The sequence below is a fragment of the Apaloderma vittatum genome, unplaced genomic scaffold (genome assembly GCF_000703405.1).
Source record: "Apaloderma vittatum isolate BGI_N311 unplaced genomic scaffold, ASM70340v1 scaffold23953, whole genome shotgun sequence".
Classification (NCBI taxonomy): domain Eukaryota; kingdom Metazoa; phylum Chordata; class Aves; order Trogoniformes; family Trogonidae; genus Apaloderma; species Apaloderma vittatum.
The window spans coordinates 36010-54694 of NW_009708992.1; the positions used below are offsets into that span (position 1 = coordinate 36010).

The 18685-nt window shown below is 35.7% G+C and overlaps 1 protein-coding gene across 1 annotated transcript in view; it reads right to left on the reverse strand.

The window, feature by feature from the left end:
• Positions 1 to 18685, reverse strand: part of LOC104271927 (uncharacterized protein CXorf22-like) — a gene marked incomplete at both ends in the record, with an annotated part of 58259 nt that overhangs the window by 33963 nt on the left and 5611 nt on the right. The window contains 7 exons of the mRNA XM_009866765.1: positions 10529 to 10673; positions 11235 to 11312; positions 12465 to 12596; positions 13987 to 14109; positions 15552 to 15682; positions 16689 to 16933; positions 17598 to 17814. Coding sequence (XP_009865067.1) covers positions 10529 to 10673; positions 11235 to 11312; positions 12465 to 12596; positions 13987 to 14109; positions 15552 to 15682; positions 16689 to 16933; positions 17598 to 17814 — 1071 coding nt within the window. The remainder of the gene's footprint in view (positions 1 to 10528; positions 10674 to 11234; positions 11313 to 12464; positions 12597 to 13986; positions 14110 to 15551; positions 15683 to 16688; positions 16934 to 17597; positions 17815 to 18685) is intronic.

Genomic DNA, 18685 nt, shown 5'->3' on the forward strand with positions numbered 1-18685 from the left:
TGCCACCTAAAGGACAACAAAAAAATAAAAATCATTGTGGTCCCTTTCCCAAAGAAACTGTAGGTACTTCTTGAACCATCTGAGTGGTGTTACTATTTCAATTTGTACTGAAATTAATTTAGGACCTGATCATGATATGGTAGTTAATATTAACACCCAGTATCAGCCCTTTAAGTCACCAGTAGCCAGGTAGTTTTTTCCCCAATAAAGTAAAAAAACATATGCCCAAAAGTAATGGGGTTGTCAGCACAACTACAGGCAAGGCTTCTGGTAAATCACTACCATTGTGTTCCTCTCCAACCACTCTCCTGAGTGGCAAAGCTAGGCAAGTTAAGAAAGCCTTTCTCCAACGCTGAAGAGAAAGGGCCACCTGTTATGGCACACCCAGCATAAACAAAACAGGCTGTGAGATCAAGGTGGAGCATGAGTTTAAAAAATAAAACCCAAGAAACTCCTGCATGAAACCACAGAGTCCTTCAAACTCTGTTTTCACCTTAAAGGACACTGAAATGTCCAGAAAGGACTCTGGCCTGTAAAATCTGCATGCTGCTTAAAATTTGCAATAAAATCAGCTATATAAAGATGTTATGAATCATTTAAAAGCCCTCAAAAAACTGCAGAAAATAGTGCATCATGCTTCACTTTCACCTATGCGGCAGTGAGTAGAATATATAAATGACAGGAAGGAAAAAGAAAATTGTCCTTAGCCAGGCCACGAGGCACATACCCACCTATAACAGAACCAGCACAGAGCTTAGATAATGAGAACCAAGTACACAGCACTTGGAGTGTTTGAAGTTCCAACAGGGTTTGTAACACAGAATTACGAACTCCTGGTGAGCAAGACGTGCACTGAGCCTTGGGAACACGTTGTGTGTTTGTGCTTAGCAGGAGGAAAGCATGCAATAGGGGGGAGTTTTTCTAGTGAGATTATCACAGTCACTTGATTTACATCGATACTTCAAATGTGATGATGATTACATTTTATAACGCCGAACTGGCTTTTCAAAATTAACGTGGTGAATGCCATCTCAGATTTTTTAGTAACTAATGCTCAAGGTTCATCATAAACAAAGATTGAGTAAAAATCTCCTGATTTAATTACTCTTCTATTTTTAGTATCTCAAGTCACCCACATAAAATTCCTCATTTAATCATCTTCAAAATACGTTCTTGTGGCATAAATTACATAAATAAAAATTAATCTGAAAAGGATATTTTTATTCATAGCATGAGAAGTTCCTTTCACTGCAAAGTACATGTGAAATACATGATTTCGCATTACTACCTATGACTCCTTGCAGTTTTTGAGACAACTATCCTTTCTTATAGCAAAAACGTATTTTTATAACTGAGAACAAATCACACACCTTTTGTTTTATTCATACATATCTTTGCCTCATTAACTAATCTATACTACGAAAGACAAATTCTTTTAAAATTCTGTATACCTAGAAATCATATTACAATTCCTACACGCATACATACGTTATTGAAACAGAATTAAAACTTAATTTCCTATTTTAAGGCTTCACTTTGCAAGTAGAACCACTATTATTCTTTTTATGCATGTTTTAAGAAAAAAATATTTGTTTTTAGTCTCCAAAACTCCATAATGGAAAATTTTCTTTTGTAAGATATATACACAAAAATATTAATAATGATATTTTTAAAAAAAAACCTTGTGCTATTACTGGACTTGTAGCTGCTTTTTAAATAATCTATTAATGCTTTACAGTTATTTATCTATTGAATTATTCTTCTGAAGCTGCATTTAACTTCATAATCTAGAGAATACAGGGAGAGGCAAGAAGCAAGGAGCCTAGAGAGAGTTCTTTCACAAAAGCTCAAGGTTCTTTATATCCTGATAAGAAATATTGTTCCTGTCCTGATTTCCAATAATTACACACGTTAATTGGAAAGGAGGCATCATCTACAAAGTGGTAGTCTTAGCAATTAAATACCTCAAAAGCAGCTTTAAAACGACTAGTCACGTGAAACAAAGCAGCTTTTTGTTGTGTGTTCACACAGAACACCTCCAAAGGACGCCAGGAAAGGATGTGCTTGTGTAGGCTGCCACCAGAAGATAACAATTCTTTTTTAAAAAAAAAAACCCTGATATTCCTGAAAACTTTTATGTAGAGGGGATTTTAAGAGAATTGCCTAACCAGAAAACTGCTTCCAAAATCCACTTGAATCTATGAAATAGGTCTGATATGAAGTATGTTGTAGCTCTAAGCCCAACACGGGAGAGTAAACGTAGCTGCCTCAGGCCTAAGTAGTCAGAAAGAAACAAAAGGGGGAACAACTACCCCATCAACCAGGACAATTAAAAAGGTATTTTATATGAAATTCATGCATAAAACACAAACAAACTCAAGCACAGTTTTCAGGTTGAAGAGGGTAACTTGAGAATAAGAAAAAAAAAGTTATTTTCAAAAAACACTTTCAAAGTTGTTACTTTATTTCCACCTTTAATAAGTACTCCAATGCAATAATATATTTTATGCTTTATAAAATATATTTTGCTAATTATTATTGTAATACATATTGTATTACAATAATATATTGTAATATATTCTCCAGGTTGACTAAAGTTTTGCTGTCAAATCCAGGTAGCATATAGTTTAACACAAATACGTGACATCTCCCTAAATTCACAGTGCTTGCTTTCACAATACAACTTCACAGGGAATTGAAAGTAAATCAGTAAGCTAATTTATGACTTAATTTTAAGTTCAAACATCTGTAAAGGATAATATTCTTGCATTTACCACATTATAGCATACAGACTGTTCAAATACCTTGAAGCATTCATTGAATTTTTGTGCAAAGGCTAGTTTTAAAGTTTCTTTATTTATGGCACTAACAAGATACAGATTCAGAAGCGAAACAAGGATAGAAAATGTAATGTACATTAGAAAGAATCTCTTCAATTCAAATTTAAACCTAAATGCAAAACCAAGGGTTTATGTCCTGCAGCTGTATACATTCTCAGTCTCCTCTTAGATTTAACATGAGCTTTTCCATACACTACACTTAAATCTTCCATGCAGCCTAAATTCTCCAGCTTTATATCACAGATAAGCAGCTTTCCACAATGAATAACGTGGCCAGTGTTCAAAGCCATCATTCAAAACACTGAAATATAATGAAATCTTTCCTTTGTATACAATCAGAAATGATGCACCACCAATACCCTGTAATTCCACAGCTGCAGTTTTCCATAGAATTCCATTCTTACATCATGAATTCGGTGCTTCCACTTAAAAAAAAAAATCATGAAAATCACTCAAAAAAAAAATCAAACCCACCTGTCACTTCTCTACAAAAAGCTTAAGCAATAAGCTCTGACAGGTGTGACTTGCTCTATTTATCTCAATCAAAGGCCCTCACAGGGTTCATTATTACACAGCTGTGCATTTTGCTTTTTTTTTCAAGACGCTGGAATTTGTTATTTTCCAGCAAGGGCAGGGGGAGGGGGATGTCAAATTAACTCTGAAGCAGCACACTCCTGCACCTTGCTTTTGCTCTGCCTGCTTTCCTTATCACACCGTGCACACCACTGCTCCGAGCAGGTGGATCATCCTGCCCCTGGCAGAGCACACGAGCAGTTGAGGAAAGAAGACGAGCAAATAATTAAGGTGACCACATGCTGCCTGTTTCCCTGGCACAGAACCCAAGGAATGAGGTGCTTCTCACTCACCTGGACAGGTAGCTCGCACAAAGAGAGCCATGGTCAGAAAAGCCATACTTCTGTGCTTTTTGGACAGCATGATTTAACACTCAGTTCAAAAACAATCACTGCTAGCAATCAATCAATAAATAATATCTTTAGCAATCATTCTTAACTCTGTCTCTGGATAGGGATGAGGGAGCTACAACAGATATTTGGCCAGATAGTCACAGGGGTTTTTGTTTGGTTGTGCTTTTTGTTAAATTACCAGTTTTCTTCTTCTGTTCAGTTCTGAAATGAGAACCCCACCTAACCCATCAACTGGCTAAATCTTACACTGCAGTCAAAAAAAACACCCTAAAATGTAATCGAAATGTCTCTCAAAATTATATCAAAACAGAAAAGAATACAGACTCTATACAAATATGATATTAAGAAATGTTTGCTAGCTTAACTATTTATATATATTTTTATATACTGCTTTCACTTACAGCTCTGACTTCTACGGCCAACAAACATCACTCTCTCCAGGGAGGTGGAAAGCCCTGTCACCTCTAACACCTTCTGAGAAGCTGGAATAGCAGGAAGACACAGCCAGGCTACGTCTGGACAACATCCTAGCCTTATCTATAATGCATGCACTTAGTTTCACCACTTGGAATATTGGGAAAAACATCTTAAATTTTTTTAGATATTATTTCATAAGCATGTCACATACTACATCTCTAAGAGCATCTTTTAATGTCACATGTACTTGTGCAAATTAAGTTTTAGCATGAACTATAGAATATTCAGAGATCCTATGTATTTACTTTGCTGATCTGAAGCTTTTTGAGGCAGAAGGAAAGTTACTGCCAAGCTGATTTTTAGGAGGAGAATTCAAGACCACGTTCAAGGCTAAATGACTTGAAACCTTATTTCAGTAATTCAAGTAGCTTTTCTTAAAATTTTAAAGCGTATTAAAATAATTCCATGGTGTTATGATTCTTTTTTTTAATCAACGCTTCTGAATTATTTTGGTTTAATTTTTCCTTGGTTCTAATATCTGCTTCCTTAGCAATACTTTTGCTGGTTTATACAGTAGCATTGTCAGCGATGACTACAACAACAGCAGGAAGTTTTAGTAGAACCAGAAGGAGGACAGAAAAGAACGTGACTCCATGAGACACAGAAGGTTTACAGCAGCTGGGAGGTTAAGTTGGGTAAGAGCAATTGTCCAGAAAATGGTGATGAGAGCAAAGAAACAGCTGTTCAAGTGCAGAGGCAGGAAACAGCGCTTGCAACCGTGAAACCTGAATAGAGGAAGCTCAATAGACAGAGGAGATTAGAGTTGTTTCAAGACTGGAAAGTCAGGAAACAGAAGGAAGAAATCTGGTGAGAGAAGCGGAGAAGTCTAGATGAGGTCGAATGATAAAGAACTCTGATACCACAGCAAGTCCTTTAAGAATCAGTAACTACTGAGAGATTCCAATCACAGTAAGTGATGCTGGTACTTGGAGCACTTAAACACAACTATTCTTTTTATTAGTACTCTACTTTGCAGGAGTTAAAATAAAGAAAAGCTACAGCACTCTAGGAGGGGTACACATACTCCCAGATGCTTCCTTAAGGCCTGCCATACTGGGCAACACATTTAGTCTTCAAAGTTCACAGAATATCAGGGGTTGGAAGGGACCTCAAAAGACCATCCAGTCTAGCTCTGGCCTCCTGACACTACCCCTTGACATATTTATAAACATTTATCAGGTCACCCCTCAGCCTCCTCCAAGCTGAAGAGACCCAGCTCCTTAGCCTTTCCTCATAAGGGAGATGTTCCACTCCCTTCATCATCTCTGTGGCTCTGCGCTGGACTCTCTCAAGCAGTTCCCTGCTAACTTCATTTAACGTGAGCCAGTGCTACTGCTGCCAGCTATCGGGGCTGCACTAACTCTCAGTGACGTTATTTTGTGAGCACCAGCGGGTTCTAAGCTGTACTTGGACACGTCTTTCCTGGCAATAAGTAAGCTGCCCAACAGGGAGGCAAAAAAATACACTTGGAGCAGAAAGGAAGCATGGGTCGTAGAGTGAGCTTACCTAGCACCAAGAACAAGGGGAAGAGGAAACTGAAATAAAGGCATTTCATTAAAGCAGCACTTATTGGTTGGGTTTTGAGATATGAGATGCCCCAAGAAAATTTCCTTTTTGAAGTTCTTTATTCCCCTACTTCTAAAGCAGGAAGTTGTTCACTTCGCCAAAAATAACACTTAGATCTAGAGTTTGAAAAATTAAAAAAATATCAGAAACCTCTATGGAGAAATCCGTAATCAATAGATGCAATATATTCCACATATTCTTTTAATTTTTTTCAAGAAAAGCAGTCACAAACAGATCCAGTCAAATATAAGAATTTTTTTTTCAAAATTTATATCCAGAGCAGAGTGCTAACTGGTATAACCTTGTCTTTAGTTATGTTACAATACCACCAGTATCAAATGACAGTTGGAAATGCTTATCAATAAAGAACAGTAATACTGAACAGTAGTTCAGATGACAAGTCAAATTAAACATAAATAATTATCTGCTACTTCAGCAGTCTTCAGAAATAGTCACTTCAATTTACAGCAGTGTCAGTAGCAACATTCTTACTCTTAATCCAACTTGCAACTTGACAGGGAAAGAAGATAGTAATAGAGCTCAATTATAACAATGGAAAATAGAGTACTGGGAGGCAAATAAAATTCCTGTTTTGATAGTTGGGGAAGGGAATGGAAAGGGTATTATTTAGGAGTTGATATTTCACTAGTCTGTAAGGGGCAGCACTGACCTGCCACTGCACTTTTTTTCCACTAAGAAGTGGAGAGAAAAAAGGATCGCTTTGTACAGTAGCACTGTCACCAGAGAAATCCAGTGCCACAAGGAAGAACGGAGGCATCAGGTTTCAGGTTGTGGCTCCTATCAATATCTATGGAGTTTAGATCTTACATGTAATTGTATGCTTTTAGCTATTGAGAAAAAAAATTAATGAAAATTGCATCTATAGTGTAAATTAGAAACACCTCTGTTAAGTACTTGACAAGAGTGAAGTAAAATTGTTTTATGCACGTAAATTGAATTAAGGCCTTGAAAGTAAAACTCTTGTAACCTGTTAATTCTTATACATAGTACGTTCATAGAACAGTACTGCTAGAACTTGTTGCAGCATATCTAGACCGTTTATCATTTTTACATAAATACATTTGTGACATTCCATTTTTATAGACCTCCTACCTGAATTTTCTGTATAGATGCCAAAAAAAAAATCAAAACAATTAAATACTAGCTTAACTAAGCTAAAGTATTAACTGTACCATCATTATCTTGTTCCCATCTATTCCACAAAGAAAGCTAACTCCTCTACACTATTTATTTACTTCTTTTTATTTATAAGGGAAGACAGCCTATCCACATTGCAATTTCAGCATTTTAAGCCAAAAATCTATATTCCTTTGTATTAATTATTATTTAACCGGTTTGAATTTCACACTTAACAAGAGACAGACACTAAAAAATTCTATTACAATTACTAAGAGCCTTAACACTGGCCTTAGTGGGGACAGAATTTCGTCTTTGTGGCAAGAAGATGTTGTCAGAATATGATTTTACAATGTGATTGTCTGGCAGATGACTTGTCCCCTTGGGACAGAGTGAAGCATTTATGTTGATGTTTGTCCAAACCCATCTTAAGAGTCTTCAGTAATGGAGATCTCAGGTAATTTATAGCAATATTTGATTCTTTCTGCTACAACAAGTTTTTATATCTAATCCACCTGGCATAATTTAAACCCACTGCTCATTATCTATCTATTGCAGTGAACAAGCATAGATAAATTATATTCCTGAGTATTGGAAGTTATTTCTATTTTTTCTTTCTACTTCTTTCTTTAAGCATATCAACCCAAATGGAAAAGTGTTCCAGCTCAAGTGTCATCAGCAATGATTAGAATATTTTACTTGCTTTATTAACATTATTCCCACTTATATAAATCAGTATGGTGTCTGCCTCTACTCTTAATTCTTGTTCAGCTCGTGTTCTACAATACCATGCACATAGATTACTCCAACAGCATTACCTAGTCCTGCATTTCTGCTGATGACCATTCCTACTTAAATGACAACGTCAGCATTTTTCCTTCCTGAGTGACAATAGGTCACTGATGATGATCTATATGTGCCATTTTGCAAACAATTACATACTTTCTTAACACTGTATCTAGTCTAAATCTGAATACCTTGCTCCTGAGAATGTTCCATCAGGCAGTTGCAAGATACTTAAAAGATATGACACTACCACTGCTTCCTCCCTAACCTCAAGGCCTGCTATGCTATAGGAGGGAATTAATTTGGTTTGAAATAGCTTCATTTTTTTCTGTGAATCTATTGACTAACGTTCTGTCAGGAAAAATCACCTCAGTGTAGTGAATGTACTATAAATTCACACCACCAGTTATTTCACAATAGGTTCCACATGCACACAGAATCTAAGCTGACAGCAATAAGAGGAAGAAAATGACAGTGTTACCAGACACAGCCTGGTAGCATATGCAAATATTACTTGAATAATGCTTTGAACAAAGGAATTCCCTTTTGTTCAAAAACTGAAGTCTGGGAAGAGAGGGGGGGAGGGGTGTGAAAAAAAGATTATTGTTGACCCTTCCAAGATGTGTTGTCTCTGATATTCATTTATTTCAAGGTAAAAATGGAGCTAATGAAACAGGTTTATGTGCAGAAGTGGTCCCCAGCTGCTTGTTCTGAAGCTGGTTCATAATATCAAAGACTAAGTTTTCTTACAGTTCATTGTTCCCTAAATATGTAGAAAGCTCAAACCCTCCATTTCTAAAACATTGTTCAACAGGCTTCAGTTTAAAACTTACTACAGCACTCTCTATTGACACCCACTTCCAATAAAATGCTATTTTCCTGATGTAAAACTAACCCACAAAGTTGCATATCTTCAACTTATTTCACTGAAATAGCTCAATGAGAAAGCAACTTAGCCATCTTTATGACACATAAACCTCCTTGGTCATCTGAGAGTTAAAGCATGAATAGCTGCAAAAAGAAAATGTCTGTCAGTTTGTCAAATGATTTAACAAATGCATGGTAAGACATAAATTTAAGTTTATACCTTTTCCATTTTTAAGTACACTGAGAAAGTGTGTTTAGTTTGTGTTGGTAAACATTTAAGGAAAGCAAGAAAAGTTATATAAAGGTTATTTTGGAACTTGTTTTCTTAAAAATTAGATTACTATTAAAAAACTACTGCACACACTAAAACATGCATGTAAAATCTCTATGTTCTTTTACCATAGAAATATCACAGAGCATGATTTTAATTTAGCATAATCACCACTTCCCCACAAACCTACCTCTTTTGGCATGAAGGACAAGCAGCATTGCAAAGCTGACTTTCCCTTTAAGTTAATCAAATACAAGTGAGGCTTTGAAGAACTGCAGACAAACACTGTCAAACAAAATTCAAAATCAAGTTACATATGTTATTCCACTAAATATCAACTTACTAACAGTTGCAGTACTTCTAAGTGATTTCCAACATAAGCTATCTACATATTTGTAGGGTAAACACTTCTCACAAAATTATGAATTAATATTCTACTTCTCATAGGTATTCTGCAGGTAGTTTTGAGAAGTGTCAATCATCAGCAACTTTCATTAAAGTTATTGATTTCGAAGAACAGAATATTTTAGAAAATAACACAATACTTTAGAAAAAAAGCCCACTGTCATCTACCTTTGAATAAAAGTGTTAGGCAAAAAGAGTTAAGTAATGAAAACTATTACCAGAGGGAGAAAAATAGTTGGCTGAAATGTTTTTCTAAATGACTTTCAGACATACTCTACGCTATAGAAGTTTACCAGTGCTTGCTTCCTTTTTTCAGACTTTCATGCTCAATTTTAAGGCACTGGCAGAAGCATGGGGTTTCCGGGAAACAATATTGCTCTAAGCTCAGTATTCATCCTGGAACACCACAATCAGTATTCATCCAATATTCACTATCTGAACAGTACTGAACTGACTGGATATCATATTAACTTGTTTCAAGCTCCAACTCTTATCTAGAAACCACGTGCAGCAAGTCGGTTCCCGTGCTGTGTAATTGCCTGTTGTAAACAGCCTCACAGTTCTCTTCTAAGTTAAGAAGACTGACTCGGAGCCTTCAGCTTCCCTTTGAAGCCACTACATAGTAAGAAAACCCCTCTCTCCTTGTCATATAAATTTTGGCATCATCCTCATATAATTCTACATAAAGAAACAACTAAATACTATAATATTGTCTTGCAAAAGCAAGAGTCTTGATTTCCTGAGCTTGCAGAGACAAGAGGCCAGCCATATAAGCAAAGCTGCAAAATTCTCTCGTGAATAAAGATGTTGAAATAGCAAAGGAGATGCCAAGACCGAAGAAGAAAAGGGATGAGTAACAATGAGCAAAGGATAAGAATCCGCACTAGTTTTATTAATAAATAAAGAATAGCAATCTAATTCCACATATTTCCAGAAAAAATATACCTTAATATACCTTAACATACTTCAACAAGAAAAGAAAAAACAAAACAAAAAAAAAAACCAAAGAAAAAAAGAATCTACAGACAACCTGACATTTTCTAAGTGTTTATTTTTGGCAAATGTCATTTTACAGGCAAACTAAAATGTTGTTTTCTTGATTTATATTAAGCAGTAATTTTAAAATAATTGCTTTAGATTTCTTCAAATCAGAAAATTCGTATACCAGAAACAGTCTGACAGATTTTCTCTTACCATTATCCATTCTTCATTCAATGAAAATTCTAAAAAAAAAGAAAAAAGGTAGCAAATACCTGAATGGTCATCAGTACTCAATGTAAAATCCTTATACTTGGAAAAATCGAACTCCACTCTGGTACATGCTTGTCCTCGGTTCTCAAGCAAAAAGGGAATTGATTTTGTAGAACCAACATAAACACCACCAAAATCAAACAGTTCCTGTAAGTTTAAAAAGAAAAATTAAAAAAAGGGTCAAAGCACTGTGAAGTTAAGTTTATAATTGAACAGAATGTAAAACACATAATTATTCAAAGATTCACAACTTATAACACAATAACAATCTTGGTTAATTAATTGACTTGCATAACCCTTATCTCTAAAATCTTTCCAGGACATAAAATATAACAGTTTAGGACCTAATACATAGGTCCAGTTACATCATCAGGAAAGTTTTCATCATTCAGGAAACACATGAGTGGATTCCTTGTCCCTTCATCGCATTTTTTTCCTGTAAGTACCTTAAAAAACTCTCTCCCTTTTAGCATACTTTTTCTAGATTGTCAAGTTCAAAAGCTAAAGCTGTCAGCTATGATTTAGTGCAACTGTTATATGTACATTCAATTTTTAATTTCTCTTCCTAAGTTGTTCTCTTTGATAATTTTCCCAGGAAGCCAGTAGAGGAAAAGATTAAAAATATGAAGTAGGGAAGATCCCCTTGGATATCTAGATAAAGCAAAACACTGTCAATCTTGGTAATCACTACAATTTCTTCATACTTACCACATCAATATTTATTTCAGGAATCTCTACAAATCCACCAACCCTGAGCACCAGCACTCTTGAATTTCGCACTGCTACCTAAATAAACAGACAACAGTGTGACTGTTGACAAGGTCATTTTAACATAACTATTGCACCAAATCTGTCATAAGTAATGAAAGAAAAAAGTTAGAAAACAAACAAATGAACAAAAAAAAGTCCTACTCCACAGATATAGAGACATTCAACATAATTTGCAATGAAAACATAAAAATAGCTCTGCCCTTATAATATAACACATCTTTGTCATGGACATACAAAGAGGTAAAGAAAATGCCTTCATGAAGAAATGCCAGTCACAGATATTCCAGCTAGATGTGGCTTCAAAGAAGAACCAATCCTGCGTCTGTGCCATACCATATCTGGGGTAGTCATAGCTGTCAATTAAGAAAAAAAACCAACCAAACAAACAATAACAAACCAACAAAGTTTTAGGAAAGACCAGTCTTCTGCAGACACAAATACAATGTTACAGGAGGCCGTATCACTAGAATGAATGGTTTTCTCCAAAAGGAGAAAGTTGAGTGGATGCGTTAGAGCTATTCAGCAGCTGTGAAGAGAAGAAAGTACGCTACAAAACAAATTAATTCACAAAAGTGCTGGTACAAAGTAGACCCTATTGTTCTAAGCAATGCTAAATCTGTTTTAGAAGTAGAAAAAAGAAGCGGGTACTAGGTTTAGTGAACATAATTTATGCAGCCGAAGATGGACAATGTAGGACTAGAATCAGAAAGGGTAGCAAAGATCAGCCCCATGATTATATCATTTTTCCAGATCTAACTTATCTAACCAAGAGCAAGTTCCAGAAGCAAGCAGGCAGAAAACAAAACAGAATTCGAGGTTAACTGCACTCCTACTATCCAATCAATTTACTAGTAAATCTAACTCTGAGATAATCACAAAAAGAAGTCAAGAAAGTAAAAACACTGCAATATTTCAGTCCTGCTCCTCCATAGACCATAAAAACTGCAGTTTTAATACTTTATTCAGAGCAGGACTGAGACAAAATAGCAGAACGCATTACAGTAGCCATCAACTGCGGTAAGCAAACCTTTTTTCTTTTTTTTTTCCTTAAAAAAAGCATTAGAACACTGGAGCTAACTTCCAAAAAATACTCAAAAGCACGCACATCTCCACACACCATAACACACCGTAACACTCAAAAGACAAAAGTCTTCCAGTTTTGAATACCTCCACTCTTGTATCAAAACTCATCTTTGCATTCGGAGTGAAACAGATTTTGAGGTCAGCAGAACCTCCCACAGGTACCACACCTTCCGAAGGGGTGATCATCATTCCAGGCACTGGGTTTGAATCAAGAACCTTCAAATGCAAACATGAAATGTTAATAACACTGGAAAAGGTGACGTTTTTATTGGGTTTAGGTGCTCGGGGTTTTTGGGGAGGGTCATGGTTTGTTTGGGTTTTTTTTTTTATGTAATACCAATATATCTACATAACATGTAATGCCAACCTGGACTTAGAAGTTTGGTAATATAGGTAAACAACAAAGTAACAGATTCCTAAACATTATGACTGTCATTTCTACAATGAAATAATTTTTGCACACCAGTTGAAAAATTAATATTCTAGTTTTGGGGTTGTTTTCATGAAGTTATTAAAATTAGGACTTGCTATTTCTCAAGTACTCAGAATATTCTACAAAGCATTTTTTCAGTGATAGATAAATTCATCACTTCTTTTTTGACATTCACAGTAAGAAGATGGGCCATGGGACCCTAATACTCTAAAGTTCAGTACAACGTTAGGACTAAATACTCAGTTTATGCACAATTAGTAAGGACAAATTTGAATTTCTTCTCTTATAATGCACTCCAAAAAGATAACTCCTCAAAATATAGCCACAAAAGTGATAATGACCAAGATTAATCAGCCATCTCTTGACTTAAGAGTAATCATGGAGGCTTACAAGGCTAGGTACATTTGTCGTATTGATAATGCTGATTTTATTCTTTCAGACCCATCCTCCATGAGTGTAGTAATTATAACGCTCTGGTTGATAAACAGAGAAATATAGTACAAATCAAAATAGAGTTTTTTAGTACTTTAATAATGTAGAAACAAAAATTCTAAAGATTTTATTGAAAACTACTCTGTTTCACTAAAAAAATAGAGCAAATTATTCTGTGATCAGGAGAACTAATGAGGTAAGTTTTCCTACTAATTCATGTATCATGTCTTCACCTACACCGGCTTACATCTCATCTCTTATCCAATTCATAATACAGCCGATCCTGCTTTCAGATGTCAGTCTAGCAAAGTAATCACATTTGCTGTGACTGGTCAGGGTCTATTTATGCACTGACTGGGCAGCCAGTATGTACGAACAGGATGACTGGACAGTTTGCTCTGTCTCTCAAAATACATGAACATCCAAGCAGTAATTGCTTTTCATAGGGCACATCAGTATGGAGTTCCACCCTCACCACTAGTTCTTATGAAACTTCCAGAATCTTTCAGACCATTACCACTTCACTTGTCTGTCAGTCCATCTATCCATGAATCCAAATTTGACAAAGGGACAGAATTCCTATTCATATATATCTTTTTTCTTCAAAAAAAACCAGTCAAAGCCTTAAGCAGGTGTGTATTTAATAACTGAGAACACAAAACTGTAACATGGTCTGATAAAATCAACTCCCTTCTTTGTCCTCACCTCAAGAAATCAAATATGCCAGAAATTTTAGCTTACTTGGAAGTACGCATGATTGTATCCTATGTTTTGAAGAATGGCTGTCTTACAAGTAGATAAACCCATTGGACTATGATAGAAGGTTATCCTTTGTTCTAGGAACTGAACTTCAGCAGTACCAAGCTATAAATATAAAAAGATAAAACAAGCAAACTAAATAACATAGTATTAAGTACAAATAAATAATCCAACCTACTTTTCATTACATAATGAGATAATAGGGGGCCGGTTAGCTTGGTCAGTTGAGCATGGCGCTAACAACGCTAAGGTCGCGGGTTTGATTCCCGTTTGGTCCCCATGTGTTGCCTGATCTAGTCGAGAGGTGGCGTCCCTGGTGGCAGGGAGGCTGGATTATAAATGATCTCTAAGGTCCCTTCCAGCTTAGGCCACTCTATGATTCTATGTGAGACAAAATTTACTCAGTGTATCAAATTTACCTAGATTCAACATGATTAGACACAACTTCAGAGAAATTTTTGGACCAATTTCAAGATAAATGAAATATTTTAATTTAATTAACAGCACAAGCTCCATAGTGGGTTTTTTTGATCCTAAATGTGTGGTCAGGAAGAGACACTTCAGAGATTTTAATAGCAGTGGAAATGCCAATATTCTAATTTACACACATCTTTGTTTACGTATGATAATATCCAAGGCTTCAAGAGAGGAAGAACTGAAAAAAAGCTACTGGATAAAAAAAAACACATAAAAGAGAAAGCAGGCACATGAGAAGGACAGGGAATGTTTTCTTGGCTCCCAAAATGCAAGTTCTAGAGCCTGCAGCTGGGAAAAACACATCGGGCGAAAGAAAAAAAAAGTCTCTCTCCTTCACAATCCCTGACATGTAACATAAGATAACAAACGATTAAACTAAGCTGAATTTTGCTGTTCAGAAGACAGAGCAGAGCCTTGCTTTTCAAATTATCAAATAGTGTGGAAGTTCTTTACTATGAGGGTGGTGAAACTAGCACAGGTTGCCCAGAGAGGTGGTGGAGGCTCCATCCCTGGAGACATTCAAGGTCAGGCTGGATGGGGCTCTGAGCAACCTGATCCATTTAAAGTTGTCCCTGCTCACTGCAGGGAGGTTGGATTAGATGACCTCTAAAGGTCCCTTCCAGCCCAGCTCTATGCTCAAATAACAATATCAAATCGTTTTATAACCTGTTGTTACCCTGAAGATCTGAAACAATATTTCCCACATCCACCTTGATTTTTTTTCCCTTTAATACATATCTGAAGAACTATCATACCACCTCTCAACATTTTTTTGGTTCAACTAAGTGAGCCAACAGCAATTACCGCTTTATATATAAGGACCACAAAGTTCTGGTGATGAAACATATCGTCGAAAGCAAGAAAAAGGCAAATGGTCTTTGTCTTGCCTCCTCCATCATGTTTTTGGAGCAATATTCTTCCATTAAATGTATCAAACAGAAGCCATATGAATTTAAAATAATTTCTTAATATAATAGAAATATATCTAAGAAATTATTTGGGTTTTTAAAAGTTCGACAATTTTTAAAATTAACATTTTTCTTCTCCAAATTTGCTGTATGAATTCTTACCTTTGCGAAACATTTCAACTTAATTTTTTTTCCTTCATGCACACACAAGTTGAATTCTCCTGCTTCTGGAGAGTTAAACCCTGGATGCCAAATAACTTCACATTCTAGATCTCTGTAGGCCTCAACAGAGCCTGAATAAATGTGCATAATTTACTCATTTTAGCACACACATGTACAATTATCAAATTACATTGCATAATTAGAAAAAACATAAGCACACTGAAGTGAAATGACATTCTGTTACTGAAAATTAAGCCTACATTTCCAAGGTGTTGAACAGTATGCTGAATTAGTAAGACTAGTTTCTGAATTCTCATGACTATTACATAATCTGTTTATTAGTACCCTGCAGTAAAATACACTCAAAGTTCGCTGATATTTTTTACCAATGAATTACTCAGATAATCAACATTTTTAAAAGTAAAAGAACTGACTATCTTTCTTATAGAATAACAACCTTGGGAAAGACCATATATATATTTTCTTGCTTGCAATTAAATCTGAAATCGTAGCAGCAGAAATATCTTTTCTCAAGAATCAGAACACACCACTCCTGATCTAGTCAAATCTTGTTTCAACTACGTAATGTCGATTCAGTTAGCAGTTAGTTCTTTAATAATAGAGCTTCAATGTATTTCCTGCAGAACACCAGCATTCAAGGGAAAGAAGGTAAAAGCTAATGTCTCACACTCTTCTAACAAATATTGATCCATAATGCATGTGGAAGCTAATCCAAGGCTGAATTCCATTTGCGTCACTCAGACTCAGTCTACATCAACTTCTTAGCAGCCTCGCTCATACAGTGCTTTTGGACAATTTCCTATCCTGATGAGCTGTACGATATTGCTGTTAAATAGGTGCCTCCCTTTTGAAATATCAGCCATCTCTTCTGAGAACAATGGTTACGTAAGCGCTGCTGGCTAGACATCAAAAAAACAAACTGGACTGAGTAGGACAGGTCTTATACAGGAATGCTGCCTTGGCATTAACACTCTAATCTGATACTACTTTTAGGATACACTGATTTTGACCCAAATCTAAAAAATACAATTTACAGCATCAGATAGATATGTTTGTCTTATTTAACATTATTGACATACAGGATACATGCACACACATTGTACTTGCATACTATACCTTTGGTTGGCTGTATAGAAAATGCAGTTCCTCTATCTCTAAGGACAGGTTTCCAAGTGAATTCTGCAGCATGGTTTCTGGGATTGCGTACCGTGACAGTTGTTCTAAATTCTGCCTCTGCTAAGTAGCCAGGAACAGGTTTTAAAATCAGTTCCCTTGCAGACAGCTCAAGTTCAACAGGCACCGCTTTTGCAACTACCAGCACATGCCCAAGGTGTTGGTTGTTTATGATGTAAGTGAAAGGTCTGCAACATAAAAATATATATATATTTCTCAAATTTTTTATGTACTTATTATGTTATAACAGAGTAAAACTTACATAAAATATAATCATCAGCAACAACGTAGGTTAATAAAATGATTGAGTGTGAACACACAGTTAAGACTGTCAAGAGAAAGCACTTTGTAATTGTTTTGCATACAACTTAAATCATGTCACAAGTGAAGATTATCCCAAAGGAGCCTCAACCTCATACAGTCCTGTTAATGGCATTAGTAAAGTGAGAGCTCCATGTCCATACCAGAAGGCTAGAAAACAGTTTGCCTATACATTCACCCACAAGTTGCCTCCAAAGATCTGAGCATAGATGCAGCAATGCAACACTATGTCAAAAAGCACACGATTTCTCATAATTTTTGTCCTAACAAATACACTGTAACAGCTAGCTTTTTCCCCTGATATACCTGTGGCTATATGGGCTTTTGGCAAGAGAGCTGGGTTTTTTTAAAACCCTAAGAAACATTACTATGCTAGCAAAACTTTGCAACATAAATTATTACAATGTCACCATAAATGAGTATACACAAGTAACATTTATCATAATTACACTGAGCTTAAACTAGCCACATTGTTTTTATTCTACTACTGCAAAGAAACACGTAAATCAAGACAGATATCAGAGGCTTCACCTTTTAAACATTCCAAGAGTGTCTGTCTCAAACACAATTGGAATGTGAGTCTTTGTAAGAGGAGGCACCACCCGAGACAATGGACTCGTCTGCTGTAATTCATCAATTTCAATCTCAATTTGTATCCATATATGAACTGACAAGTTATTAACGATGTGCAGTTTTCTGACTGCAGTAGAATGCACACAAACATCACCAAAATCCATATTAGAGGGACCTGGAATACATAAGAAATAAGATCTTCAATATTAAAAAGTAAAGTTAATATAATGAAGCATAACTACTAAAACACTATGATCGAAACATTCTAGTTCCTCAAATTACAGAGCTGGTCAGCTCGAACAATCCTGTAGCAAACTAAATTCACACTACAATTTGGAAGTAAATAGCATCCATGCTCTGTGGCGGCTTTCAATATTGAAACTCAAAAGCCAGAATTAACATTTATTTCTTAATTCTGTCTGTATTGGCCAGCTATTAAAATAGGAAAAGCAATGTGCTAAATACTAAAGGCATTATTAATAATCATGAATACTTCTTTTTATTAATCAGATATTTAAAAGGCTAGCAAACCAGCACTTTACTGAGAGTTTATATACTTAACCTGTTTATTTGCTCCCTGAAGTGACAATTTGGTTTAATAACTCATGTAATTTGATGGTGACAGAATTATCTCACTATGTTATTAATGTTTATCGGTACTTTTTATGCTGGTCTGCAAACTTTAATGCTTATGGCACTGATCAAACAAAAGTCTGAGTACTTTTAGTGTTAATGTGCTCATCTTATTCTGCCTTTCCCCAAGTGTATCAGTATATGCAGCTACACTATTCAGTTTCTGGCTTCATGAAAAATGCCCAGAAAGTACTGAAAATTTTCACTTTGTTGCTAAATAATTTTACTGAAGAAAACTTGACCTTAAAATAGACCAGCTTTAGTATGAAGTGTTATTAATAGGTAAGTCTCTCACAGGCTTTAGAAGGTTATCCCCCTATCAAAGAGTATTCCACAGAAATAATTTTGAAGGAGAATCCTGAGATTTTTCTTCCTTGAGATACCACTGTTCACTATTAATTCCCAGAAACCTG